The sequence below is a fragment of the Mustela lutreola genome, chromosome 6, assembly GCF_030435805.1.
Source record: "Mustela lutreola isolate mMusLut2 chromosome 6, mMusLut2.pri, whole genome shotgun sequence".
Classification (NCBI taxonomy): domain Eukaryota; kingdom Metazoa; phylum Chordata; class Mammalia; order Carnivora; family Mustelidae; genus Mustela; species Mustela lutreola.
This window is the reverse complement of record NC_081295.1, coordinates 119147236-119174401: the sequence shown is the minus strand read 5'-3', so window position 1 is coordinate 119174401 and position 27166 is coordinate 119147236. Positions and strand designations below refer to the sequence as shown.

The 27166-nt window shown below is 55.6% G+C and overlaps 1 protein-coding gene across 3 annotated transcripts in view; it reads left to right on the top strand.

The window, feature by feature from the left end:
- PACSIN1 (protein kinase C and casein kinase substrate in neurons 1) overlaps nucleotides 1-26311 on the top strand; it is a 54372-nt gene extending 28061 nt beyond the window's left edge. Inside the window, exons 2-11 of one of the 3 annotated variants that reach the window (XM_059178589.1) lie at nucleotides 15513-15633; nucleotides 18166-18296; nucleotides 19103-19259; nucleotides 20419-20654; nucleotides 21069-21224; nucleotides 21322-21497; nucleotides 21893-22013; nucleotides 22104-22231; nucleotides 22827-23014; nucleotides 23418-26311. In XM_059178589.1, coding sequence (XP_059034572.1) covers nucleotides 18234-18296; nucleotides 19103-19259; nucleotides 20419-20654; nucleotides 21069-21224; nucleotides 21322-21497; nucleotides 21893-22013; nucleotides 22104-22231; nucleotides 22827-23014; nucleotides 23418-23527 — 1335 coding nt within the window. In that variant the 5' untranslated portion in view covers nucleotides 15513-15633; nucleotides 18166-18233 and the 3' untranslated portion in view covers nucleotides 23528-26311. Of the gene's footprint in view, nucleotides 1-8347; nucleotides 8532-15512; nucleotides 15634-18165; nucleotides 18297-19102; nucleotides 19260-20418; nucleotides 20655-21068; nucleotides 21225-21321; nucleotides 21498-21892; nucleotides 22014-22103; nucleotides 22232-22826; nucleotides 23015-23417 lie in introns of those variants that run through there. The other 2 variants (XM_059178590.1, XM_059178588.1) reach the window with 2 other exon arrangements.
- Nucleotides 26312-27166: the final 855 nt, after the last annotated feature.

The window sequence follows — 27166 nt, the reverse complement described above, 5'->3', positions numbered from 1 at the left end:
AAGGGATAGCATTCGACATGCCTACAGTTGTATCTTTTTTTTTTTTTTTAAGATTCTATTTCTTTATTTGTTTTAAAGAGAGAAAGAGAGAGAGATTGGGGGCAGAGGCAGAGAGAGAGAGCATGGAGCCTGATGTGGGGCTTGATCTCACGACCCTGAGATCATGACCTGAGCTGAAAACGAGAGTTGGATGCTTAACTGACGGGAGCCGCCCAGGCATCCCAAATTTTCAATGTTTTTAAAATTCTACTGAACTTAAATTTAAATAGCCAAATGGCCCTAGTGATGACCACAGTGGACAGTGTGTCCTTAGGCACCCCACGTTTTCCCTGGGGTGCAGGGCAGTGTGCTGGCTGGTCCATTTCACCTGGAGGCCGCCGAGATTACAGAGAGGAGCTCAGATATTTTGAACATTGCCAGAATTGTCCCCAGACTGAGCATTTCCCAAACAGAGGGAGTTCAGTCTGTTAAGTACCTCAGAGCACTTTGCCTTGCACAGGAGTTTGATCAGTTCAGTGTAGAAATGTTGGTAATGTCGTGCTGATCAGAAACTCTACCTTGTAATTAACTGAGTCAAAAGTAATTTGTTCTCTGGTTTAAAAAAAAAAAATGTTTTAGCTCATGCAGTTTGTTTGATAGACAAAAGTCTTCCCAAACGTGGAGCTCCTTGGGTGAAGAAATCTGGAAAGGCTCCCTTGGTGGTACAGAAGTTAGAGATCGTCCCTCTGGGCCAACCCCTTCACTTTTAGGGGAGCAGATTGACACCCAGAGAGGGATTGACCAGTGCGAGGCCACCTGGCTGGACTGGGGCAGAGTCAGGAGTCAAAGTCAGAGTCCAAACCTTGTTGGAGAAGCTGGTATTGAATAGTGTTCCTGTGACCCAGTGGGGGTGTGTCTGTCCTGGGCTGGCCACCCCCCCATCCCCCGACAGTGATTGTGTCTGTGACATTCCCTTTGATCGGTGACCAGAACAGGTAGGGAGATTTAAAAGGCTCTTTGATGTTGGTGTTCTAGAACAGGGGTAGGAACGGGATAGGACCAATTCTTGCAGTGGTCCCTGGAACACCTGTATCCCCATCACAGTGGGGAGCTACCTGGAAAGAAGGACATAAAACATGCAAATCTATGGGCCCCACCAGTGAGCTACTGTGATGGTCTGGTACATTGGTGCTCACCACTGTCACCTGTGAACCCTGCTGCTAGGTACAGCCTGGTGTAGCACCCTCCCCCATGCCTCCACCCTCGTTGACTCCGGGCTTGCTCTGTGACGGGCTTTGGGCATGTGACATTGGCCGGCAGAGGCAGAGGCTTGATGGATAATTTGAAAGACAAGTTGCACACTGGAATTTGTCCTTCTGCATGTCTACTCTTGGAGCCCTGAGCTGGCATGTAAGTAGGTCTAAGGTCCCCTGCTGGAGAGACCACAGCCTGGGAGGAAAGGTGGGGAGGGGGTCAGGGGAGGGGTTGGCTCAGCTGAGGGCCACTCAGGTGAATGAAGAAGATGTCTGGGACACTACAGCCCCAGCTGAGGCCTTGTTAGGAGAGACAAAACACCCAGGTGAACCCAGCCAAGCCACAGAACTGCAAAACACAATAAATCATTGTTTTAGGTCAATAAATTCTGGGGAGCTTTGTCACGCAGCGACAGACAGCCGAAACCCCTGTTGCATCAGAATCTCTACAGCTGTGGCCAAGATCTTCATTTTATCCAAACCTCTGGATGGTTCCAGAGCTTCCTAAAGCCTGATAACCCTTGGAAGAGGAAGGGCCTGATTCAGATCATCATGAGCTGTGTGACTCGAGACAAATTCCTGAGCTTCTCCCATTTTCCTTTTCCTCTTGGGAGTAAGGACAGTTTGCAGAGATTCAGGGAGATGAGGGGTTCTTCAGCCACCACTTTCTCTTCTCCCCCTGGGACTTTAACCGCAAGAATGTTGGCTCTTCTGTTAAGGGCCCACAGGGCCCTGAGGCTCTGTTCATTGTTTCCCCCCAATCCATTCTTTCTCTGTTGTTCAGTCAGGGTCATTTCTATTGTTTTATCTTCAAGTTCTCAGATTCTTTCCTCTCTTGTCTCCACCCTGCTGTTGAGCCCCTCTGAGGACCTTTCCGCTCTCAAATTTCAGTTTGATGCTCTTTGGTGTCTTCTGTTTCTTTACTAAGGCCTTCTATTTTGTCATTTGTTTCCAGAGTGTTCCCAGTTGCTTGTTGAAGCATTTTGAAGACAACAGCCTTAACTTCCTTGTCAGATAGTTCCAATATTTGTGTCATCATGCCGTTGGCATATGTTGGTTGCCTTTTCTCATTCAGATTGAGATTTTTCTGGCTCTTGGTATGACTGATGATTTTTCTCTTGTATCCTGGACATTGGGGTGTTGTTATGAGACACTGGCTCTTATTCAAATCTTCCATCTTCGTCACAGGCTGTGCCTGTGGATGACAGGTTGGGGTGGAAGTCTAGTTCCCTCCTTGACCTCAGTTGACAGCCTGGTTGGGGAGAAGGCTACCTCCTTACCACTGGGTGGGTGGTGGGAGTTCTGGCTTCCCACCAGACCTCCGGTAATCTGTTACTGCTGGGGATGGCAGAAATCCTAACTAGGCCTCCTCTGTCCCCACCCAGCATAGGGGGGAGGGGCACCTTCATACCATTGGTTGGGGGGATGGAAGCCCCAGCTCCCACCTGTTCTTCTCTGTAATCAATTGGTGGTAGGGGAAATGGGACACTGGTTACACCAGACACAGCTCCCCACTCGGCGTCTGGTCCTGCAGATGGGGTGGTGCTATAGTTTTTTCTATGGTGTTTGGCTAGAGTAGGGCATTTATTGTTTTAAAGAATGTTTTGTCTTGCTAGACTGTGCCTTTCCTAGTCCTTCAGCTGGGGAGAAGAGGCTTTCTTGGGGCTGTTTTTGTCCACACTCATAGGTATTTCTGGGTTGCTGACTCCCCCAGCTCCAGATCTGAGATATGTGGGGCAAAAAAAACCCCAAACAAACAAACAAATAAACCCAGAGAAATCACCACTGTGTTGTTCCTTGGGTCCTGAGAGCCCTAGTCAGTCTACCATCTTCTCTCCATTTTTAGAGTCTTTGTAGGTTTGTTTTATATATAATGCCCAGGGCATTAGCTGTGCTTTGCAGGAGGAATAGGGAGGTGTATCTGCTCCATCTTGCCCAGGAACCAGAAGTCAAGATGAACTTTGTATAAATAGAATCTACTTCATATGTTCTTTTAAGCTCAGCTTCTCTTGCTCAGCATGGTATCTTGAGATTATCCATGTGGTTATATGTAGTCCGATATTTCTCATTGCTGTATATGATTTGACGGTGTGGGGGCGCCTGGGTGGCTCAGTCAGTTGGGAGTCTGTCTTCAGCTCAGGTCATGATCCGGGGGTCATGGGATTGAGCCCTGTGTCAGGTTCCTTCCTCAGTGGGGAATCTGATTTTCCCTCTCCCTCTGCCCCTCCTGCTTGTGCGCGCGCTCTCTCTCTCTTTCAAATAAATAAATAAAATATTTAACATTAAAAAAAAAAAAAAGGTTTGCCAGTATGAACAAACACACCGTTAACTTTGCCCAGTGGAATCCTATGTGACCATGAAAAAGCAAACTGCCTACTTCGACTATGCAACAAACCACACAATTTGCTGGTTAGTCCTTCTGTAGATGTTGTCTAGGTTGCCTCCAGTTTGGAGCTCTTATGAACAAAGCTACTTTGAAGAGAATTTGCTGTTATGAACAAATGTTCTTGGGTGTGTGTTTCAGTGGCCACAGCACTCCTTTCTGTTGGGAATGAATATTTCAAAAGCCTCTTAACTGGTTTGCTTCCTTCTACTCATCTTTCCATGTGAAACCCACGTTGATCTTTTGAAAATATAAATTGGATCTCTTCTTCCCCTTGCTCAAAAATACCGAAGGCGGGACACCTGGGTGGCTCAGTTGGTTAAGCAGCTGCCTTCGGCTCAGGTCATGATCCCAGCGTCCTGGGATCGAGTCCCACATCGGGCTCCTTGCTCAGCAGGGAGCCTGCTTCTCCCTCTGCCTGCCATTCTGTCTGCCTGTGCTCACTCTCTCCCCCTCTCTCTCTGATAAATAAATGAAATCTTAAAAAAAAAAAAATACCAAAGGCTTCGGGGTGCCCGGCTGGCTCATTTGGTGGAATGTGCAACTCTTGACCTTGGGATTGTAAGTTTGAGCACCATGTTGGGTGTAGAGATTACTTACAAGTAAAATCTTAAAAAAATACCAATGGCTTCCCTTCATACTTAGAATAAGATAGACTCTTCCCTATGACCTCCAGGGCCCTGCAGGATCTATCCCTTGCCTGCCTCTTCTTTATTCCTGCCTTATTTACTACCCCTCTCTACCTGCCATCCCTTTGTCTACTCACCAGTCCGCCCATCCAGACATCCATTCAGTTCTGGGGAGTCAACAGCGTGCCTGGCTTACTCCTGCTTCAGGACTTTGTCCTTGCTACTGCCTCTGCCAGAAAACACTGTTCCTGCAAATCAACACATGCCTGCCCATCCCCTTTATTTAAATCTCTGTTCAAATGTCATCTTGTTGAAGAGGGATTCTAGCGTGTGCCCCCATTCATCCTCTCTCTTTGCCCACATTATTTTTCTTGATAGCACCTAACACTACTTGAACTGCTATTGTGTATTTGTTGGGTGTCTCCCGCTTTGGGAGAATGTTTGTGAAATGCCCACAAGGTTTACAGATATCATGTGTCTGGTTGTCTCCTGGGTCCCTCCCCTAGTGCAGGGCTGCCCATAGTAAGTGCTCAGGAAAGAACTGTTAATTCGGGATTAATTGGTTCAGGCACCCCTTTTCTCTCCCAGCTGTGTGTATCTGAGAGCAGGTCCCTTAACAAGTACTTATCCCACCCTAGTCTTCCTGGGCCCTTGTGGCAATGCAGACTCTGATTTGGGGTCTGGCATGGGACCTGATATTCTGCATTTCCTCCCAGCTCCTGGATGATGCCCCAGCTGCTGGTCCTGGGATGCAGGCGTTGAGTAGCGGGGCCTTAACAGCTCTGAGCCTCAGTTTTCACATCTGTAAAATGGTTCACTGTGAACTATTTTAGCACTGTGCATGGTGTCTGGACTTAGCAGGTGCTCAGTAAGTGTCTACCGCTCTTCCTTTGGGTGCCTTCCTGGGTCTGAACCTGGAAGTTGCCTCGGTTTTCTCCTTCTGCCCTTTCCCGTCCATCCGTGTTTAGCCCCCTACACAGACCCTCAATGGAATTTTGTCCTTTTATTTCTCCAGAGCTGCCTGTCATGGACAGAGGTTTGGGGAGGATTCTGGCATTTTGACAGTCGTGGGAACATTATGCAAATGAGATGCAAAGCAACAGCTAATGAGCCCTGATTGCATTTGCCCTGGCACTGGGGAACTGTGGGATAGCTGTGCTGGGCTGGGAAGGGGGGCAACGAATGTTTCTGGGTTGGATGAGGAGAGGGTGACAGAAGGGGGTTGGCTTCTCCTGGGAGGCATGAGGCCCCCTCCTCATATGTTGAGTGCTCCTGCCCGTGGGACTGCAGTATGGTTAAGGTCCAGGGATAGGGCTGAGGTCAGGCATGGTGTGTGTGTGTGTGTCCCTGAGCCTGCCTGAGCCCTGCAGGTGGGAGAGTCCAGGGCTGCACTGTGGTGGCTTGGTGGCCCTCCCCATAGCAGGGGAGACTGGATCAGGCTGACAGTGGGACAGCGTGGAGGTGATGATCTGCCGGCTGGGCACAGAGGGGGCGACAGAGGGCTCAGCATCTCCCACAGAACCTGTGTGAGCATGGGTGGGAAGAACTCTGGGATCTGCTGGGCAATGGGTGGGGCTGGATCAGGCTGATGGAGGGGTGGCGCTGGGGACAGCTCTTTTTGGAAACTCAGGTTCTTTAGGGGAAAGATGATCTGGGGCTGGGGGGCTGGCACATGGGCAGGGGGTTCTGTTTACAGAGCCTGGAAACCTAATCCCTCCTCGCCCCCCAGCTAAGGTCTCCCCACTCTCCAGGGAGCCCCGGCTCCTAGCTGCTAGGCATCACCACCCTCCTGGCCTGGGCCTTGACTTGACCCTCCGCAGAGAACCTCCAGGCTTGGGGACAACTGTCAGGCTTCTGGCTCAAGAATGATCAGGCTTGAAGTCACTTCTGAGGTCATTTGGTGGGGATGTCTTCACTTACAATCCAGTTCTTTTTTTTTTTTTTTTCCCAATTATTTTTGTGAGAGAGAGAGAGAGAGCAAGCACAGGAGCAGAGGGAAGGGCAGGGGGAGAAGCTGATTCCCCTCTGAGCGGGGAGCCCGATTCAGGACTTCATCCCAGGACCCTGGCATCATGACCTGAGCCAAAGGCAGATGCTTAACTGACTGAGCCACCCAGGCGCCCTTGCCCTCACATCAACTTCTTGACTGGCACTTCAGATACATACGACCCCGTCCTGCCTTTGATCTAAGCATGAGAAATACACTTGGCTCTGAAACTTCTCGAAAATGGGTGGCTGTTGTGGTGTCACCTAATCAGATCTTAATGGAGTCAATGTAGAGCATTGGAAAAAGCTTGGCAAAGCTGTGAGTTCGAGTCCCAGCCCAGGCACTTACTGTCTGTGTCTCCTGGAGCAAGTTGCTCGGTCTCTAGAGTGTCTGTATCCTTGTCAGTTCTGTGACCTCACCCATAGGGCTGCTGTGACAGCCAGAGGCATTGCAGGGAAACAGGAGGTCAGCACATCTACTAGCTCAGCACCCTCGAGGGCAGGCACTTTGTTTTGCTCATGGCTGTGTCCCCATCCCTAGAACAGACCCTGCTACCTGGCGGGTACCTAGTAAGCATCTGCTGAATGAATGAGTGGACCCGTTTCATCTATCCCAACATGATTCCACCCCCCACCCCCACCCCACGTTGACAGCTCTGATATTTGGATGTGCCGTCTACCACTTACAGCTTTGGTTTAATCGGTAGATTCATGGTTGAGGGGGATCTTAATGGGACAAAATATGGAAGAGGCTATTATTGTTATTATTAACAGTTTTTTTGGTGAGCTTCTGGGTCTTTCTGATTGTATCTGTCTTCTCTGGATGGTGTGAGGCCCCTGAGAAGTGCTCTGGGGCATGGGGTGTGGCCATGATCTTTGCCTGGGTCTTTCTGAGGTGGTGGGGCACACTGTGGTTCCTGGGCATTTAGACTCGGCCTCCAGCAGATACTGCCCTTCCCAGGAGACAGCAGCGTTCTCGGAGCCTGGAATTCTCTCCAAGGATGAGGTGCCCATTTTACTATATTCGTCATAATTCCAAGTCCCAGGACCTGACAGCCACTTGGAGGGGGTGAGGGGGCTTTTGGTAGGATTTAGTCTGGATGGCATAGGCAGAGAACTTTGAGAATGAGGGAGGGAGACAGGGGAAGGTGTGCCCTCTCTCAACCCCCACCCTGGGCCCCTTGAGCAGCAGGGCTGAGATGCTGAGAGGAGGTAGGCAGATCAGCATCTGATCTCTGGAGGACGGGTGTGGAGTCGACAGATTCTTTCCCAGAAGTGGATTCTGGTTCAGTCTCCTGGGTGGGACACTTGTTTGTGTCACTGAACCCCTCCCATGGGGCTAGTGCTGGGGGCTTATGTGGATGGCTATTGATTTTCTATAGAAAGGGCTTGTGTGTTGCATGTCCTGGACCCATGTAGTTGGGTGTACACGTGTCTTCAAGATTTGCTTTGGAAGGGGGTGGGGTGCGATGTGATAGCCGTGGCCTGTGAGAGCAGCCCTGGAGCTGGAGTCCCAAGGCTTCACTGCCAGTAACCAGCCCGCGAGCCTCGGATACCGGAAGGAGTTGTCTGACTATGCTGGGCCTCAGTTTCCAATCTGCAGAATGGGATAAGACGGTAGGGGAACATCCCATACTCCCTCTGACCCAGAACAGGTGCAAAATAAAATTGTGAGGACTGATCGAGGGAGTGTGAAGAATGAAGCAAACAAATGTTTACAGAGCAGTGGGTGGCAAGGTGTAAGGCAGGTGCAGGGGAAGGAGTGGCTCCCAAGGTCTGGAAGGGATGTTGGGAGGGAGGGTCTTGGGGAGAAAGAGAGGAGAGGCGCTGCAGCAGGGCCCCCCACAGTCAAGGGTGGCTGTGTGAGCCCGTCTGTTCAGCTGCGTCTCCGAGAAGGTGAAGTGTGCATGCTCTGTCCGAGGTGATGTCCTCCAAGCATGGAAGGCGGGCGTCCCCTGGCGTACAGGAGGGAGGCTGGCGGTGCAGCATTGCCCGGTTGCCATAGAGACGAGCAGAAGGAGGTGGGTGGCTGGAGAAGGAGGCGGGTCGGGAGGAAGGAGGGGAGGAGGCAGCGGTGGGGGGCGGGGAGCTGGCTTTTGCTGTTCTGGCGCTGCTGCCTTCCCGAGCCAGCGGTGGAAGGGACCCGAGAGCACCGAGCCCCCAGCCCGGGCACCAGGCCCCCTCCGTGCCCACCACCACGGATGAGGAGGAGGAGGACAGCCAGCACCTCTGGCCCTGGCCTGGCCCAGCAGGGGCAGTGAGCTCTTACCTGCCCCCAGCTTGATGCCCAGACAGGCCCAGGTAGGTAGGCATCCCAATGGGAACAGCTGGAAGGGGCGGCAAGGAGAGTGGGGGCCCCCCTTCTTCCCAGGAGCACCTAGTAGGAAGTGTACAGTCTGGAGGGGTTTGGGTCAAGGGACCTGGGTGGGGAGCAGCCTGCATCCTGGGAGGCCCTGTCCAAAACCTGGATCCTCAACAGGAGGACCGGCCCTGCTGTCATCTTCCCCCTCTGCACCTCTGTCCCTCTCTCTCCACCACGGCCACAGGTCCTGACTGTAGAGATGCTCCCCTCTCCAGGGAAGGGGTCCGAGGGGGGCTTGAGCTTCTGGGGACCCATGGTATCACCATTCTCCAGGCTGGGGCTTGGGGGAGAAGTGAGGATGCCCCCTGCCCTCGCTCAGGGCACTGCTCAGGAGAGCTGCAGACTCACATCACCCCCCACCCCCGCCACACCCGCTGCCTCCAGTGCTGGCTCCAGATGGTCTCAGGCATTGGGCTTAGACCCCCTGGTCAGGCAAGAAACATCTTTCTCCTCCCCCAAGCTCAGGCTCTTTTCTATCTTCATTCTCTCCACTGTCCTAGAGCCCCAGATGCCCCAAAGGACCCCTGTCCCCTCCCCAGCAAGTCCAGGGTCTCCATGTTGGAGGATCGGGTGGGGGTGCCTGTGGCCCTCCCTCCCCTGTCGCTGTCCCTCTGCTGCATTGCTCCTGGGGACAGACCGGGCTGCCGCTGGGGAGCTCAGGCACTGCGGAGAAGCCTCTGCCCGCTGCTCAAGAGGGGGCGGGGCTAGGGCCTGGGGAGGCCGGGGGGGGGGGGGGGGGGCCCTGCACTGCTTCCCTCTGGGAAGCAAGAGGATGGAAGAGGGCGTGGGGTCATGTGGTGGGTAAGTTGCTCCTGGTCCAGGTCTGTCCTGGGGCAGAGCAGAAGGTCCTCCTGGGCTGGCATGTGTTAGGGGGAGATCCTAGGCTGAGAAGGGGAGGGAATTGGCACGCGGGCAGCCAAAGGTCTGTCTCCTTCTCTCACTGTGCTTCTCTCTCCGGTATATCCCACGAGCCTGGCTGGGTCCTTTGCTGGGCCCGGGCACTACATTATGGGGCTCCCTGTTTCTGTGGGCCTGTGGGGGGTCAGAGTATAGCTGGCCTGGGGGCCAGGGAGGGATCTTTGGGCCTGCAATAGAGTGGGAGAAGCCTCATCAAGAAACTCATTCATTTCTGCAAACATTAGTTGCACCTGCTGAACGCTATGCACGGGGTGGGGGGCTCCCGCTTTGTAATTCAGGGCCTGGGGGTGAGAAAGCCAGACAAGATGGGCGATGTTGATCTGCCCAGGGGCCGGCGACCAAGTAACCCATATCCACTGTCACTGTCAGCCCCCTCCCTGCTCCTCTGGACCCCACCACCCTTTTTGCTCATCTCTCTCCTTTGTAGGGAGCTAGAGAACCCCCCTTCCCCACCAGAGGCTGGCACGGACATCTGGCCTGCTTTACCTTCTACAGCCAGGCCTGCCTCCATCCCAGCCAGAACAGGGGGCTGGTGAGGCCCAGAGCGGAGCGGCAGGTTCGCTCGGCAAGAGCTGGAGGGGGCTGTCCCTTCCCCAGGCCCTCCAGGCCTAGCCCACCGGCTGTCTCACCTGCCTTCTCTAGGCCACTTTCCCTCTCTTCATTGTTTTCTGCCCCACTTGTCCCTAGGGCATGTGCTTGCTCTGTGTCTTTTTCTTGTCCCAGATCCTGGGGCAGAGAGCCCACCAGGATGGCCTCCTGAGGCACATTCCCCAACTCCACCCCCATTGCACCCAGTGGGGCCACAGTGGAAACCAGTTTGAGAGCCAGGCGTCCTGCCTCAGTCTTCCCCGCGTCAGAAGGGGTTTGAAAGGACCAGGCCCACTCAGAGGCCTGGGATTTAGCCATAGGCTGGGACGGGCTAGAGGAACAGTTTGGGCCCTGGGCTGGCCCCTCCTCACAGGCCTGCTGTGCTCATCCAGCTGCTCTTTATGGGCAAAACCGAGGGCGACAAAACCGAGGTCCTGCTCTGCTCCCCGTCTCAGGACCCAGCACTCCACCTGCTGGTTGCTTGGACCCAAACCCCAGAGCCATCCGTGTTTCCCTCCCGGCCAGCGCTCTCATCCAGGCCATTAGCAAATCCCGTTGGCTCCAGTGTTGGTCTTTCCAGACTCCAGCCGCTTCTCGCTTCTCGTTCCAGCGCCTTCGGGGAACCCTGCCTTCTCTCACCCAGACGACTGCAGCCACCTGCCTGCTGGGCTCCTGCCCTGCTCTCCCCTGCTCTCCCCCAGCAGCCAGCGGTCCTTTAAAACCTGAACCCAGTCACATCCTGCCTCTTCTCAAACCCCGCAGGGGCTCCCAGCTCCCTCAGCGTTCTCAGTCTGACCCACAAGGCCTTCTGCATCAGCCCCCGCTCCCCAACCTTCCTATCCTCACCCCTTCCCTCTCTCCCTCCTCACTCTGCTCCAGCCACGCGGCCCTTACTCCTCAACCACAGCAGCCACGCTTCTGCCTCAGGGCCCCTGCAAAGGCTGTTCCCTCTGCCCGGAGGCTCTTCCCGCAGATACCTGCATGGCTCCCGCCTTGCTTCCTTCAGGTCTTCAGGCAGATGCCACTTCCTGAGAGTGGCCATCTCTGACCGCCTCAGCTGAAAGAGCATGACTGCTAGCGACCACGGTCACTTGTCCCCTTCCCTGCCTTGCTCTCCACTGCACTCGTCACCATCTGACACACCTGACCATTTCCTTATTCATCTGGTTTCTTGTCTGTCCAGCCCTTCCAGAATGTCAGCTCCATGAGGCTGTGGTGGGGGCTAAGGGGTGGTTTTCTGCACTGCTGGGGTCGCCGAATACAGCTGGGGCTGGCCTCCCCCTACCGGCCAGGAAGGGGAAGAAGGGGAGCGGCTCGCATTCCACCCCCCCCCCCCCCGGGTGCCACAAAGACACTGGCCACCTTCCTCCAGGTCAGAATTCATCCCAGAGTCCAATGACACTGGGAAAGCAAGCTGTGCAGCCCTCAGGGGGGCCCTCTCAGAGCAGGCAGACTTGGGCCCTGCCCTGCAGGAGGCAGTGGTCTCAGGACAGGACTGACTCTTCCCGACGAGCCGTGTGTGGGATGACTGATCTCAAGGACAGCGATGCACCCAGGACAGAGAGGCTGGAGGCCTGGGTATTGCCAGCTCCCACTCCTGCACCCTCATCTGTGGTATTACATTTGGGCTCCAGGCGGACCAGGAGACCAGGATATGATTGGAGAGATGGAATGGCTTTACCCATTGGCTTTAACCATTTTCCAGTAAGGATGAGCCAACCTGGTACCCCCGACCCTGAGCCTCTCTGGGGCCCTCCAGCATCAGTGGAGACCCAGGCTCTGCCCTGACCCCAAGTTATCCCATTTGTGTTTCCATCGTCTTCCTTCCTCCCTACCTGGGGCGTCATCTCTGAAGGGAGGGCCCTTGGGGACTGCCACATGGACCTTACCTTAGAAGAGATTTTACAGCCAAAGAGAAGGTGAGAGGAAGGCAGGCCTGGGGTCTTTTTTTCATAGGACACCTGGAGACCTGGGGGTCCCAGAGGAGGCCCAACAGTCACGGAAGGGAATCTCCACTCAGGTGCCCAGGACAGAACACCATAGACTGGGTGGCGTGAACACCGGCTATTTATTCCCAGAGTTCCAGAAGCTGGAAGTCCAAGGTCAAGGTGCTGGCCTGTTGGGTTCCTGGTGAGGCCTTTCTTCCCGGCCTGCGGACGGCTGCCTTCTCGCTGGGTCCTCACATGGACTTCCCTCAGTATGTGCACAGAGGGAGACAGGGAGAATCTCCCCTTTCCTCTTCTTGTAAGGGCACCTGTCCTGTGAGATTGGGACCCTGCCTTTCCAACGTCATTTACCTTCAATCACCTCCTAAAAGCCCTGTCTCCAAATATAGTCCCATGGGGCCAGGGGTAAGAGATTAACATAAGAATCTGGAGGGGACACAAGTCAGTCTTTAGCAAAGGTCTCTGGGGCTATTGGCCCAAAGAGAGGGAAAGGGCGTGTGAAGTCATCCAGAGAGATAAATGTTTCCTGCTTCAAAAGCTCTGAATGTAAAAAAAAAAAAAAAAAGAAAAAGAAAAAAGCTCTGAAGGTAAAAATACCTCTGATACTAAATACTAATACTACTAATACTGATAATAACACTAATAGTTAACACGGTGCCTCTTAAAACACCAGGCACTCATTTCACAATAACCCTGTGGGCTGGTATTCTCACCTTCATTTTGCCAATGGGGAAACTGAGGCACAGGTAGTTTAAGCAACTTACAAGGTCGCACAGCTGGCCAGGCTGGGATTTGAACTCTATCCTTCTGTCTGCCCCCCTCCCCCCACCAAGCAGCACTCTCAATTGCTGTTCTAATGTAGCAGAATTTTCTCTATTTGTTGGGTGGGAACCAGTGAGATGTGGTTCATGGTAGGTGTGACTAAGAACTGCACCAGGGTGTAGAGGGGAAGTAGGTGAGGACTGGGGTATTCAGGGAGAGCTTCTTGAAGGACGTAGAACTGAGTTGGCCCTTGAAGGGAAGCAGGGTTATTTTATTTGGGGGAGAGGTGAGTGATAGGACAGCGTGCACCCCAGGCAGGGGGGAAGGCTTGAGCAAAGCAGCAGAAGCGGGATTGAGGAGGGGGTGGGTATGCATCACACGGAGGGGTGGATGGACAGTGCCTTACAGCTGACCTTGATGCTTCTTCGGGCATCTGCAGCCCCAGCCAAGGCTGGTTAGAGTCCTGGAGTGGCCCCAAGTCAGGTGCAGCGAGCCCATCTGTCTCAGGGTAACGTAAGGAGCGGGGCTGCTGCTGGGAATGTTTGTGGGACCTGGGCGAGGGTGAGACAGCTCTGGCTTCCCATGGCCCTGCCTGGGTTTGACCCGAGCCATTCCCTTGGGAGAATGTCTTAGGCCAGGAGGGCTGGTTCTGCCCTGGGTGCCTGGCGGGGGGCAGAGGAAGGACTTGCCTCTGACTCTGTGTCCTCCCTGCTGTGTGACATTAGACGAGTAATTTAACCTCTCTGAGTCTCTGAGAAGACAGGGAGGTCACTGCCCATCTCAGTGGGCTGTCGTGAGGATTGGAGATGAAGGGAACGAAGAGGCTGGCACGTAGCAGGTACTCAGAAATGGCTGTCATAGGTGATGTAAAGGGAGAGTGAGGGGGGGTAATATAACAGCCTCTTCTGTGTGCTTCAGATCCCTGAGGAGGGAGGACTCCCCACTGAGGGCAGAATTGTCATGGGGGATCAAGGAGGAGGAGACCCCGGAACTGGACCCTGAGAGTTGGCCAAGAGGAGAGGAAGGGGAAGTCCAGAGAAGCAGAGGGCCTGAGAACAGAGGACAAGTAGGATCTGGATGAAATTCTGGCTTTTGGTTGTATCACCATCATTATCAACATTTTTTTGAATATTGTGCAGGTGACTTTGTTTTTGGCTCTGAGGGACAATATTCAGTATTTCTACTATTTAATGAATGAGTGTTCCAGAAGGTGCTTGGCATTTTTCATTCACCAAAAATGTACCATGCATTTAACTATATGCCAGGCCCTGCTCTGGATGCTGAAAATACAGCAGGGAACCAGACAGACAAAAACTACTGACCTTAGCAAGCTGACATTACAGTGAGTGAGGAAGACACAAACATGATGAATTCTTGAGGGTTGGGAGCCTGGCATATGGGAATACGTGCTATGAAGAATTATAAAGCAAGGAGGGGAGACTGGAGAGTGCTGGGGGTAGGAAAAGAGTGCCAAGTGAAACGCGGGGAGGTTAGGACATTCGAGCAGACATAGAAATTCAGGGCAGGGAGGCACTTCTATCAAGTGCAAAGGCCCTGGGGTTAAAGCAGCAAGGAGATCAGTGGAGCTGGAGGAGATACAAGTGCCCCTGGAAAGCTATTAGACATTTTCTTGGAGGAAATGAGGAGTCACAAGAGGATTCCAAGTAGAGTAGTGGTGGGATCTGACTTAGGTATTACCTGTGTCCCTCTTGTTGTTGCGGCAGGGAACAGACTGGAGTTGGGGCCGGCTGAGGGACACAAGGTTGGAGGCAGGAAGGTCTCTGAGGAGAGTGATGGGGCTGGGACCAGGTGGTTGAGAGCAGGGCCCAGGATCTGCTGATGGGTTGGGTGGTGTGTGTCGGGGAACGTGCTCCTGTGATCGATAGTGACTCGTGCATGCTGCAGAAATCCACATGCCGCCTTTGTCCACAGCTGGCCCACCCTCTCTGGGCCCCAGCTCTTAATTTCTCTGTCCCTTCTTCAAGCCAGGGGTGGAGAGAACACGCCCCAGGCCCCTGCCTTCCAGGAGCATTTTAGAGGCAGCTGGCAGGAAGCCTGGGGCCCAGAGGAGGCACGCTTTTCACCCTGGGACTCCTTTCTCCAAAAGGTCAAGGCCAATGTGCAAACTTCACACTTCCATAAATGGTCTGCATTTTTCAATAATCGCCTTTTACCATTTGAGTGTCACATGAGACTGAAATATTGTTTTTCCATCCAATGAGTTGGAAAACTGAGATCCCATCAGGAAGTGGTGGGGCTGGAGCAGAGCCCATGCCCCCCTCTACCAGAACAGCACCGGGTGCCCTGCCTGCCTGCTGTAGGACAGCCGCCCCCACTACAACAGCGGTGACAAATCAATAACGAGAGCTGACAAGCTCTTTCAGTCACGACCCAGCCTCTGGGCCCTCTCTGCAATAACGTCGGGGTGAAGTGGCGCCTGCCGTGTAGGGGTCCTGGCAGGATGTGATGAGTTAAGACACTTGGACAGTCCTTGGCACCAAGTCTGTGCTCCATAAATGCCAGTTGTTATTCTCAACGATAAAGGGTTCGCAGGGTCGCAACTGCTTTATAAGCACCGGGGAGAAAAGTCCGGACGGCACCGTGCCCATTTGATGGGTTCTGGTCGGAGCGTGTCAGGCTTGTTCTTGGGGATGGCAGATTCTGGCTGTACCAGCTTCCTGACTCTGAGAGAATCTGTGTTTTCAGTGAGGGCGGCTCCTGACCACCATTCAGGAGGGACCTGGCATTGGACCAGAGTGAAGCCTCCCCCTGGCGCCCAGGGTAGGGGGATGAGGCCGGTTTGCAGAAGGCAGGCACAGGGCTGGAGGTGAGTCTGGCAGGTGGTGCTGGGGGTCCACACCCCCCCTCCCACATCCTCTCCCTGATGCTCCCTGCCTATCTTCCTGAGCCTGCCCCTGTGCGGGTCCAGCCTGGCCCCTCACCATTTCCTCCGGTCCTTGCATTGGGTCTTAGCATCCTCATTTCACAGCGAGGCCGGTCACAGTCATGTGAATCACCTAAGGTCACACAGCAGTTTGGTGACTGAGTGGGGACCCCCAAGGCGAGAGCGACATGTGCTACCCCAGCTGCAACCCCAGAGACCCGTGACTTGCCCACACTGAGGAAGGGGCCCCAGCAAGTCCCATCCGGGTCTGGACAGAGTGGAGATTGGTCTCTGCCCTCGTGCATTCCCAGATTGTCTGACACCCCAGGGCTTAGCTGCACGGTCCCCTTTGTGTCAGTGTACTCTCCCTCCGAGCTCCCAGCTTCCTCAACGCAGGCCAGGGGGTTATAAAAACTGCAGTTTAGGTACAAAGCAAAATTTAAAAGGCATAAAAGAACAACAGTGACAAATCTCCTTCCCATCACATCTCCCAGCCACCCAGTTCCCTGAAGGCAGCCTCTTCTACCGGCTTTCCAGAGTGTTCGTGTTTGTATATCTCCCCCCCACGCACACAAATGGAAGCATCTGAAGTCTTCCTGTTCTGCACCCTGCTCCTTTTGTCTCAGCGTCATGGCTTGGGGAGGGCTCCAGTCAGGACCAGAGTGTTCTGTTCCCCAGCTGCACCAGAATTTACTTAAACAGTCCCCTGGACAGGCAGCCAGGATGTTTCCCTCCTTTGGCTTTTTACAAGCCACGCTGCAGCAAATGGAATTAGGCAGCATCAGTTGGCCCCACTGGCTGGAAGGTGAATTCCCAGGAGAGGCACTGCAGGATGAGGGAGGTGAGCCTCTGTGGTGGGGAGAGAAGACACACCCCCGCCCCTCCCATCAAGGCTTGTCAAGTCACTTCCCCCCTGCCTGGGGTGGGTTTGACCCCCACTCTCATGAGGGTCTGTCCCTACCCTCCACCCACTCCTGCCCCTACAGCCAGCCTGCAGACAGCTTGCATTATTTGGATCCAAAGAGCACAGTTCAGTATGATTTAAGGGCTCTGTGCAGGAGTTTGTGGGAAAGTTTGTCTGAGGTTTTGCAAAGTGGAAAGGGATATATTTAGGGCCCGGGAGGGCAAGGAGAAGGCAGAAATGGGTTATTACTGTGAAAATGGTACTAGCCCCTGGACAGATGGGGGACCGAGACCAGAGAAGGGAGGGATATCCTTGACCAAGGATCCTCATGATCTGCTCCCTGAGCCCAAAGATGAGCGACTGGAAGGGCTGAGCATCCCCCAGGGTCCCCAGGTTAGGCTGAAGTTTGCTGAGGCCAGCCCTCCCCCAGTATCCTCATGGGATAGGATGCGTCGTCCCTGAGCAGTGCAGAGACAGGGAGGCAGCCCCTGTTGTCCTCTGCCTCGAGGCTGGCAGGTACTCATGGGGTCATTTCCAGCCTGGCCTCACTGCCCCTTTGATGACCAGGTCCCTGCCCCTCTGGGTCCTGTCTCCTGACTACTGAGCCATTCTTGCTGGGGTAGGGGGGAGGGGTTGGCAGCAAGGCCTGGGTGGGGGATGGGAGAAGGCAGCATCCCCAGCCCTGGGGCAGCCCATGGCCTAGATTGGACCGCCGTGATGCTTACGACAGATCCAGGCCACATAGAGCCGCTCTAGTGCTCACACAGATCACAGTGGTCTGACCTGTAGGCCAGGAAGCCACATGTTTGGGGCTCTTTAAGGAGACACGTAAGTGGCTAACAGAGGCTCTGAAGGTTGGGCACCAGGGCAGCCAAAAGGACTTACAGGGGCCAGGGCCGGCCAGAGATGGGAGGCGGGCCCTGCAGCAGGCTTCCCAGGGAACGTGGGTCCAGGCTCCAGGTGGGGCATCTGGGAAAGTTCTAGGGGCTGAGGTTGGGGACTCTGTTGGGTGGGAAAGCTGAGGAGGGTATTTTGGGTCCAGTGCAAGGGTTCAGCCAGATCAGGGTGAGGGACAGTGGGAAGAGGAGCAGATTTACAAGGCAGCTGGGGCTCCCCCACTGGGGCTCTGTGGGGTGCCAGGCCCTGGGGAGGGAGTGTAGGTCATGCACAATGATTAGGCTGCTTGCTGGCTTTGAGGAGCCGCATGTGTCTCTGACAGACTGCAAGCTCCTATGCAGCAAATACGTGATCTCATTCCTTTAATTTAGCTGAGTCCTGGAGCCCAGGACAGTTGTGGCTGGGGTGGCTGCCACACCGGAGCTGGGGAATGGATCAGGGGGAGAAGGGAGGGAGAAGATGTGGGGTGAAAGGCTCATGAAGGAGGGGTGGGGATGCGCATAAGGAGTGCTAAGAACTTACTCTTGGGATTACCCAGGTGGGAAGTCCCCAACCCAGTGCAAGGCTTAGGCCTGTGGTGCCCTCATCCCCATAGCACATGGGGGCCGAAGGCCTGGAATGGGGAACGTGGGGCCCTTCCCCACTCTCCAGGGATCTCTCTTCTACCCTCCCAGCTCATGAGCAGCCCCGCCTGCTGACCACCAGCGCACACCTGCCTGTCCCTACCCCCCACGGCTACACCATGTCTGGCTCCTACGACGAGGCCTCACTAGCTCCAGAGGAGACCACTGACAGCTTCTGGGAGGTGAGACAGCTCCTGTGGCGGTCCAGGCTCCCCTCACCTCCCCTCACAACCTCAGGCCTTGCTCCCTAGCCCCTCGGGTCCCTCCAAAAGCCTTGGTGTTCCATGAGATGGGGTAAGATGACTGCCCTACGGCTGCCCCTGGAGAGATCCTGCAGAGTTTCTAGATGTGGGTGAGACTCCTCCTGTCCTGGGCACCTCAGACCCGGGCTTTATTCTTTCCACAGGGGCTCCCCGCCTCCGCCCCTGTGGCATGAATTCCAGAAGCCCCACAGCAACAAAGAGGTGGCGACAAGCTTAGAAGCCAGCATTTCAGGAGCCTCCCAAACTCTTTGAGACCAAGAAATACAATTTTTTCGATTGGCTTCCAGAACCCAAAGCGAAAACTGCCAAACCTATATTAATAAGTGTTTAATGAGGTGTCTACAAAACATAATATTATGTCAAGAAGCTGCAGCTCAGCTCAACACTTACATGACTCTATAAATATGATACATTTAACTCACAAGAACAAAATGAATAATTCATTCTAGTCTGGGTCCAAATTATAAAAATCTTGCGCTTTGTGGCAGCGAGGAAGTTCTGTGTCAAGTGGGGTGAGGGAGTGTATAGACCGTCGGGTGTGATGCAGGGCGCTGGAGCCCCCAAAATTGAGAGTCGAGGGAGCCCCCGCGCTTCGGCAGGGCGGCGAGGCGGGGAAGGGCGGGGGAAGATGGACGCGGCGGGCGCCCCCTGCAGGACGCGGCGTCCTGGGTGGCTTGGGGGAGGCGGGGAGCCCGCGGGAGTCGTGCTCGCTCCTTGGCCGCCAGGTGGGGAACTACAAGCGGACGGTGAAGCGCATCGATGACGGCCACCGCCTGTGTAACGATCTGATGAACTGCGTGCAGGAGCGCGCCAAGATCGAGAAGGCGTACGCGCAGCAGCTCACCGACTGGGCCAAGCGCTGGCGCCAGCTCATCGAGAAAGGTGCCCCCATGCCCACCCCGCGCGCATCGCCCCGGCCCTCTCCGGCTGCCCCCAGTCTGGGGCCCGCATGCGCCCGCACCCTTCCAGCCACGGGGCCTTTGAAGGCACCGTCCCCACCCCCGCGGCCTGACCCTCCTCCCACACCCAGTCAGGTCTCCCTGTCCCTGTTCAACTCGACTTTGTACAATTTTAGGTTGGATTAAAAAGACAAAACAAACCCAGACAAACCTTTTATTTCCAAATAATTTTAATTTAGAGAAAAGTTGCAAGAATCCTGACGAGAGCTACACAATCTTCGACCAGATTCACCAGGGAACGTGTTTTCCCAGTCCCTCTTTCTTCGATGCCAGTGTTTTTCTGAACCATTTAAATGGGAGACCTGCCACTTTACCCTAAATCCTTTGCGTAGCTCCCAAGAATAGGAACATCTGTTTACATAACCATAGTAAAGCGATCAAACTGGGGGCACTTAATATAGTCCATATGCAAACTTTATTATAGTAATTGTGCTGGTCCAGAAGGCAATCCAGAATCCAGACCTTTTAGTGGTCTTGGCTCTCAATTCTTTGATCTGGAACACTTTCAGTTTGGGGTTTCTGTGTAATTGTTAAACTTTTTTTTCTTCCACGAGACCTGAACTCCCAGGGCAGGGGCTGAGCCTAGTACTCCCCCGCATAGTGCCTGGCACAGAGCTGATCCCCAGTATACAGACCAACAAATGACTGTGGAATGTCTGGTCCCAGTGGCCTCCTGGCATCTGTCACCAGCTGCTTCCTCAGTTTTATGCTCAGTCAACATTCCTGAAGCTCTTACTGTGTGCTTGGTGCTGTACTGGGCTTGTGAGGACTTGCAGGTTCCAGGCTGCCCCTCATGGGGCTCACCAGCTGACAGGGGAGCAAGGGAGTGGTCACAGAGGCAGATGCTGTATGAAGAATTCAGTGAGGGCTGCAGGCTGCGGGGTATGAGAGCAGAGCAGTCAGGGAAGGCTTCCTGGAGGAGGTATGTGGGCCCTGAAGGACAGATCAAACTGTAAAGAGAGCAGGGGAGGGCATTTCTGCGGACATGGCAAGTACAGGGAAAGCCTGGGAGAAAGGAAGCATGGGGGAGGCCCTGGGCAGTGGGTGATGAGGGCCTCGTCACCCCATGACCATTTGCTCAGGTCCACAGTATGGCAGCCTGGAGCGAGCCTGGGGGGCCATCATGACGGAGGCAGACAAGGTGAGCGAATTGCACCAGGAAGTGAAGAACAACCTGCTGAACGAGGACCTGGAGAAGGTCAAGAACTGGCAGAAGGACGCCTATCACAAGCAGATCATGGGCGGCTTCAAGGAAACCAAGGAGGCTGAAGACGGCTTCCGCAAGGCCCAGAAGCCCTGGGCCAAGAAGATGAAGGAGGTGCCCAGGGGGTGGCTGCTGCCGATGGGGCAAGGGTGGGCAGCTGAGCTCGGCGGACTGGGGGCAGTCTGATCAGAGGGGGCAAGCCAACAGAGGGAGTGGGCAGGACATCTCCCACTGGGGTTGTGCCTGTGGGGGCGCAGCACTGCCTTGCTGGCCGAAATAGCCACATGGGGCAGGCACAGCAGGACCTGACAGGAGGGTGCCTGTGGAGGCAGCAGGCAGCGCCACGCAGGGAAACATCCACAGATTGGTGGGCACGGCTCCCAGATACCTGGAGCCGGGTCCTACATCCCTTCTGCCTCTTCTGAATCTGTGCTCCCAGCCCCCAGCAGGTGGGAGGGCTTGATGAGGGGCTGCGTCTGTTCCCGCGCCTAAGTGGGAGCTCTCCCTCCTGTTCTCTCCGCCCCACAGCTAGAGGCAGCCAAGAAGGCCTACCATCTGGCCTGCAAAGAGGAGAAGCTGGCCATGACGCGGGAGATGAATAGCAAGACGGAGCAGTCGGTCACGCCTGAACAGCAGAAGAAGCTGCAGGACAAAGTGGACAAGTGCAAGCAGGACGTACAGAAGGTGCCCCAGGGCCTGGCGGCTGAGAGCCCCTCGGAGTGGGTGGCAGCGGGGAGCTGCGGGCCTGGGTCTCACCCTTCCTTTGCTCCATTGCCCACAGACCCAGGAGAAGTATGAGAAGGTGCTGGATGACGTGGGCAAGACCACGCCCCAGTACATGGAGAGCATGGAGCAGGTGTTCGAGCAGTGCCAGCAGTTCGAGGAGAAGCGGCTCGTCTTCCTCAAGGAGGTGCTGCTGGACATCAAACGCCACCTCAATCTGGCCGAGAATAGCAGGTAGCTGGGCGTGCGGGTGTGGTGGGTGTGGGCACGGATGGCCGAGGGTGGAAGTATTGTGCAAGGCACCCTGGGCCCTGTGGTATCAGGACAGGAAGGGTAAGAACAACAGGGACCGAGAAGGAAAAGGTTCCAAAGACAGTGGCTGTCTGGGTACCAGCCGAGGCAGACTAGGCATGAGAGAAACAGTGAATGTTGCTCTGGAAGGATGGGGTAGTGGCTAAGGCAGGGATAGGGAAGGGGATTACTCCTGGACCAGCCCACCTGATCCCTAGCTGGGGGGCCTGCCAGCATCTTGGTCCTCTGAATGGGCTCCCTCTGGCCCTCGGCGAGGACAAGAAGGGGCCACGGTGCATCTTGCCCCCCACCCAATTCCCCATCTCCCCCGCACACAGCTATGTCCACGTGTACCGGGAGCTGGAGCAGGCCATCCGGGGGGCGGACGCCCAGGATGACCTCCGGTGGTTCCGCAGCACCAGCGGCCCCGGCATGCCCATGAACTGGCCCCAGTTTGAGGTGAGGAGGTGTGGGGATGGGGAAGGGAAGTTCGGAAAAACCTGGAAGGGACCTCAGGGGGCAGCTCACTGCTCCCCTGGTGCCCACTAGGAGTGGAACCCAGATCTTCCTCACACCGCCACCAAGAAAGAGAAGCAGCCCAAGAAGGCAGAGGGGGTGACGCTGACCAACGCCACTGGAGTGGTGGAGACCACATCCCAGGCTGGGGACCGTGGCAGGTGAGTGCAGGAAGCTCCTGCAGGGCTTCCTGGGACCAGAGGGGCCCACATACCCAGGGAGATGAGTTTTACCTCAGGAGACAAGACATGGTCTAAATCACAGCGACCTCGAGTACCTACTCGGTGCCAGGCACTGTTGTAAACGTTTTCCATATATTAACTCATCGAAGCCTCCCGACACTCTGAGCAGCGTGTAAAGCGCCCCATTTTGCAGATGGAGAAAATGAAACCGGGAGAGATTAAGACTTGCCCAAGGGCACAAGGCTAGTAAGTAAGCCTCAGAGCCAGGATGTGATGTCCAAGAGGTCATACTGCTTAACCACTAGGTGCCCTTCTCAGATGAGGGGTCAGATGTTCTCAGGGGTCCCTTTCAGCATCCCATCTCAAGGACTGGGTAATAATGCTAACTGTCCTGCCTCACATTTGTCCAGTGAGCTGTCAGTGAGGATCACTGGCTTGGAACCCCCTCTTACAGGACCCATCCCTGCACCAGCCTCGGTGGGTTTTGGGGCCAGATGTCTGACTGGCAGGAGGGGGTTAGCGTGAGGGGCAAGGGGAGTGGCAGTTCACGCTGGGTCCTCTCCTTGCCTCTCAGCGTTAGCAGCTACGACAGGGGCCAGCCTTATGCCACCGAGTGGTCAGACGACGAGAGCGGGAACCCGTTCGGGGGCAGTGAGGCCAATGGGGGCTCCAACCCCTTCGAGGACGACGCCAAGGGGGTGCGTGTGCGGGCACTCTATGACTACGACGGACAGGAGCAGGATGAGCTCAGCTTCAAGGCCGGTATGGTGGGCGGGAAAGGGCGGGGCCTAAGGTCAGGGGATGCCTTGGTTTGCCGGGAAAGCGGCGGGGGCGGGGCCTGGTGCGTGGGCGGGGCCAAACCTGGAGTGGGACGCGGGAATGGGGTGGGGAGCGGGGTCTGAGGTCAGGGGCTGCTTGCAGAAGGGATAAGACCGGAAAAAGGAAGCCAGGGGCTGGGCCTGGGCTTGGGGGGTTTGGCCAGGGGCAGCACGTGGGTGTCGGGGTGTGGCTGGGGCTGGTCTCCAGGGCAGGCGTTGGGGCAGTCTTGGGAGGGCCTTGGGATCAGGCCCAGAATATTAGTATCGGAGAGCTGACTAGCATTTTGGGGGAGTGGGTAGCCCTCCCTGAGCCCCCGTCGACACGCTCCTTTGTGTCCCCTTCCTAGGAGACGAGCTCACCAAGCTGGGAGAGGAGGATGAGCAGGGATGGTGCCGCGGGCGGCTGGACAGTGGGCAGCTGGGTCTCTATCCCGCCAACTACGTGGAGGCCATCTAGCTGCCCTGCTCCCCTCCATGCCACCCTTCACTCCTCGTCCACTGCCTCCTCTCCCTACTCTCTCTCGTCCCTCTTCCCTCGCCATAGAGTTCCAGACATATTTTCCGATCAAGCTTTTATTTTTTTAAAAGTCAAAACAGAACAAAACAAAAAATACAGAGACAGAAGCATTTGCAGGGTCGCCTGGAGGCCAGGGTGGTGGGACTCAGGGTGATGGCCCCAGGGTAGGTGAGGGTCTTAGTATTTAGCCCAAAAGAGACGTTACAACATCTGCTCTTCAGATCCCACCAAAGAGTTTCCCGAACCCTGAGGGTCGTCTCCTGGACCCTTCTCTCCTGCCTCACTCCCCACAGACTACGCTTCCCACTCCTTCCCCCAAAACCCAGGCTGCCAGCCTCTGTCCCCCTCCTCTTCTCTGGGCCTGGTTTTCTGACCTCTTTCTTGTGCCCCACCATGCTCCCCTCCCTCCACCACCCTGCTGTCAAAGCCTCCCCTCTGACCCCAGAGAAGGTGGGGGGCCTCCTAGTTTTAGTCTTCCGTTTTGCCCTGAGGAGTACCCTTCTTCTCCTGCCCTCACTCCTAAGGACTGGTGGGGCTGGAGGAACAATGGTCTCTCTCTTTTCCCATAGACTTTTCCCGGGATCCCTAGACTCTCCCAGACATGACAAGGAGAGAGCTGGAGTTGCTGACAGTGTCACTGGTGTGTAGGAGGGTGAGTGAAGGGGGCAGGCCCTCAGTCCTCCCAACGCCAGCTCAGCTGAGGGACCTAGACCCTGCTGGGGCCCTTCTTTCCAGCCGTTAGCAATTTGGGGCCAGGCTCTTAGAGACATACCCTGCGGTCACTTGCAGAAACCCTGCCCCCCTCTCCTAAGTCCTCAGGCAGGGGGAGAGGCCTCAAAGCCCAGGGCAAAGCCAGCAACAGTAGCAGCCTCCTCCTATCTCCTGGGGAGGAGGGCATCTTGCCTGCCTGCCTTCCCTCCATGGGCATCTAAAACCACAGACTCACCAGGTTCAGCCAGCCTCCAGGAGACAGCCTTGTGGCCTCCCATCGCTCTTTCCCCTTCTCTGGCCTTCCCGAGAAGACAGGGCAAGACCCAAAGGAGTCTCCAACCTGGGACCATCAGAAACCCTGTAGAGCCCCTGGGAAAGACTTGGCTTTGGCAGGAGGGAGGCACCGAGGCTCTGCAGAGCAGGACAGTCCCATGTCTTTCCTCCTTGTCCCTTTCTCCCCACCCAGCTCTTGCCCCTGGAGCAGCTTTCCCCCTGGCTGACAGCCCCGCTGTATCTCTTGGCCCGGGTCTCAGTTAAAGGATTTTTCGGGGGAGGGTCAGGAGTGGGGAGGGGGCCAAGAGCCTGCCCAGAGCCAGGGCGTTTCCTGGGGTGGGAGAAGGAAAGCACTGCTGGGTTACTGAGTCGTAGTACCTCGTTCCAACTTCCACACGTGTGAGCCCCAGGAGGTTTGGGCAGAAGACCAGGGCAGGACAAAAGCTCAAGGCGGGGAGGGGAGGGTTAGCTGGAAAGAGGAGTCTTTCAGGAACCTCTGGGGTGAGGCCCTCAGACTTCTTGAGCTCAAAGAGAGCTTCTGGGCCTCAGGACTGCAGATACCCTACGTAACCCCTTCCTCAGCACCTGGCCCCCGGACCTCCAGGTAAAGACAGTGTGATACCCCAGCCCTTCTGGCCCCCCTCAGTCCTCTTTTGCTCCCTGCTTCTTCCCCCAGCGCTCCACTGATGGTCTCTAGGCCCTGACCTCATTCATGTGTGCACAGAGGATCCTGGCAGACTCTGGCGGGGGTTGGGGGGTGCCTGAGCTGGCCAGGCCTCAGTCAGGGGGCCAGGGGAGTTTGAGGGTGAGGACGATGGCACCCCCAGGGACAGGCAGACTGTGACCCCCACCCCAGCCCCCCATGTCCTGTCACTGCTCTCTGAGCATCTGCTGCCGCCTGAGATCTGCCCTAGGCCTCTCAGAGCCCAAAGCAAGATTTCAGAAGCTCTCTGCCCTCCCAAATCTAGATCAAAAGCCTCTGCAGCTTCTCTTCCAGATGGGAGTTGAGGTTGGGGGCCTTTGACCTTCACCATGTATGTACCCTTGGAAGGCAGGAAGCTGTACAGCCACGCCTTGGGGCCTGGGTTCCTTCTCTCCATGCCAATGGCTTTCTAGCACCTGGGGAGGGTCTGTGGTCCTATTTGGACCCCAGGCCTGCCCCCTCAGTGCTCCAGCTGCCCATTCCGGGGCAGGGACTTGAAATCCCATTCTGTCTGAGCAACCACCTCCATGGCCCGGTTTGGGACCACTGTCTCTCGGTCCCCAGGCTCCTCAGGACCCCGGAGTGGGATGGTCTCCCACCCAGCAGTTCCCCCCACCCCCAAGCTCTAGGGGCTCAGCCCCACCTGTCAGTGCTGGTGTCCGGGTACTCACCACCACATGGGAGGGCCACGCCCCTCTCTTTGCCCGCCACCTCTTGTAGCCCCCTCCCTGCACCCTCAATGCTGTGCGGGCCCGCTCTGTGGGGCTTGGCGACTCGTGTGTTCGGTTCCCAGTTAACCACCATTCTGCGGCCTGGCTCTGCCAGGGGCCGGGGCTGCCCTGCCGCCCGCCACCTGCTGCCCTAGGCTCCCTGACTCCATTAGTCCGACACTTGTGACCCTCCAAGAAGTGCTGTGGTCTCAGCAATGCACATGTTTTGTACATGATCGTGTAATTTAAAGGTCTATAAATACAAATATATCTCTCTCAGTTGTGATTGTATGACTGTGGATAAAATCCAGAACTGTGTCAACCTGGCTGGATGTGGTCCTCTTGAGTCTTGTGTGTCTTCCGAACTCTCTAGAGCTATCTGTGGTGGGGAGGTCTGTCAGGGAGGTGGCGCCCAGCATGCTGAGCGCTGACCGGCTGACTGCCAATGAGCTGAAGGACCGAGGGCTGGGCCTTTAACCTTTCAGCACCCTGAGCCCTGTCTGTGCAGGGTGGGTGACGGATGGTCTCTGGAGACTCCTGAGGCCGTGGCCCCAGGGTTCTGTGTGCCTGAGGGATGAACACTGACCAAGAGCACTAGGGCCTTTCGGGGTCCCAAACTCACAGTTCAAGGGTGAACCCCCCAAATAGGTTTTTTCTTTTTAAAAAAGATTTTATTTATTTATTTATTTATTTATTTGAGAGACAGTAGTGGGGGAGGGAGAGGGAGCAAATGGAGAGGGAAGGGGAGAAGCAGACTCCCCGCTGAGTGCAGAGCCCCACAAGGGTCTCGATCCCGACCCTGAGAGTCAGGTTGCCTTATTTGTGCAGGGACCCTGACGGCCTGTCGGGGAATATCTGGGCCAATGGGGTTCTGATGGGCAGGTGTGCAGGGGAAGAGGAGGGATTGGGAGTTTGCTGTCGGCACACGAGGTGTCCGTGGACGGGTGTGCACCGGCCAAGGAGTTGTGTGCCTCGTGGCAAAGCTACAACAGCAAGGAGGGTGCCTCACCCCACCACCCCAGATGCCCCTTTCTGGAGGAGCTCCAGCTCCCCACTCCTAGCCATGAGTCCCCTTTCCTCTCCTCCCTCCCAGCCCCAGCCTGAGACCCCAGGCTGCTCCAGGCCCAGGTCCAGCTAGGGGCACGCCAGCAGGTGGCTCCAGGGACTCTGCTTGGGGGCAGG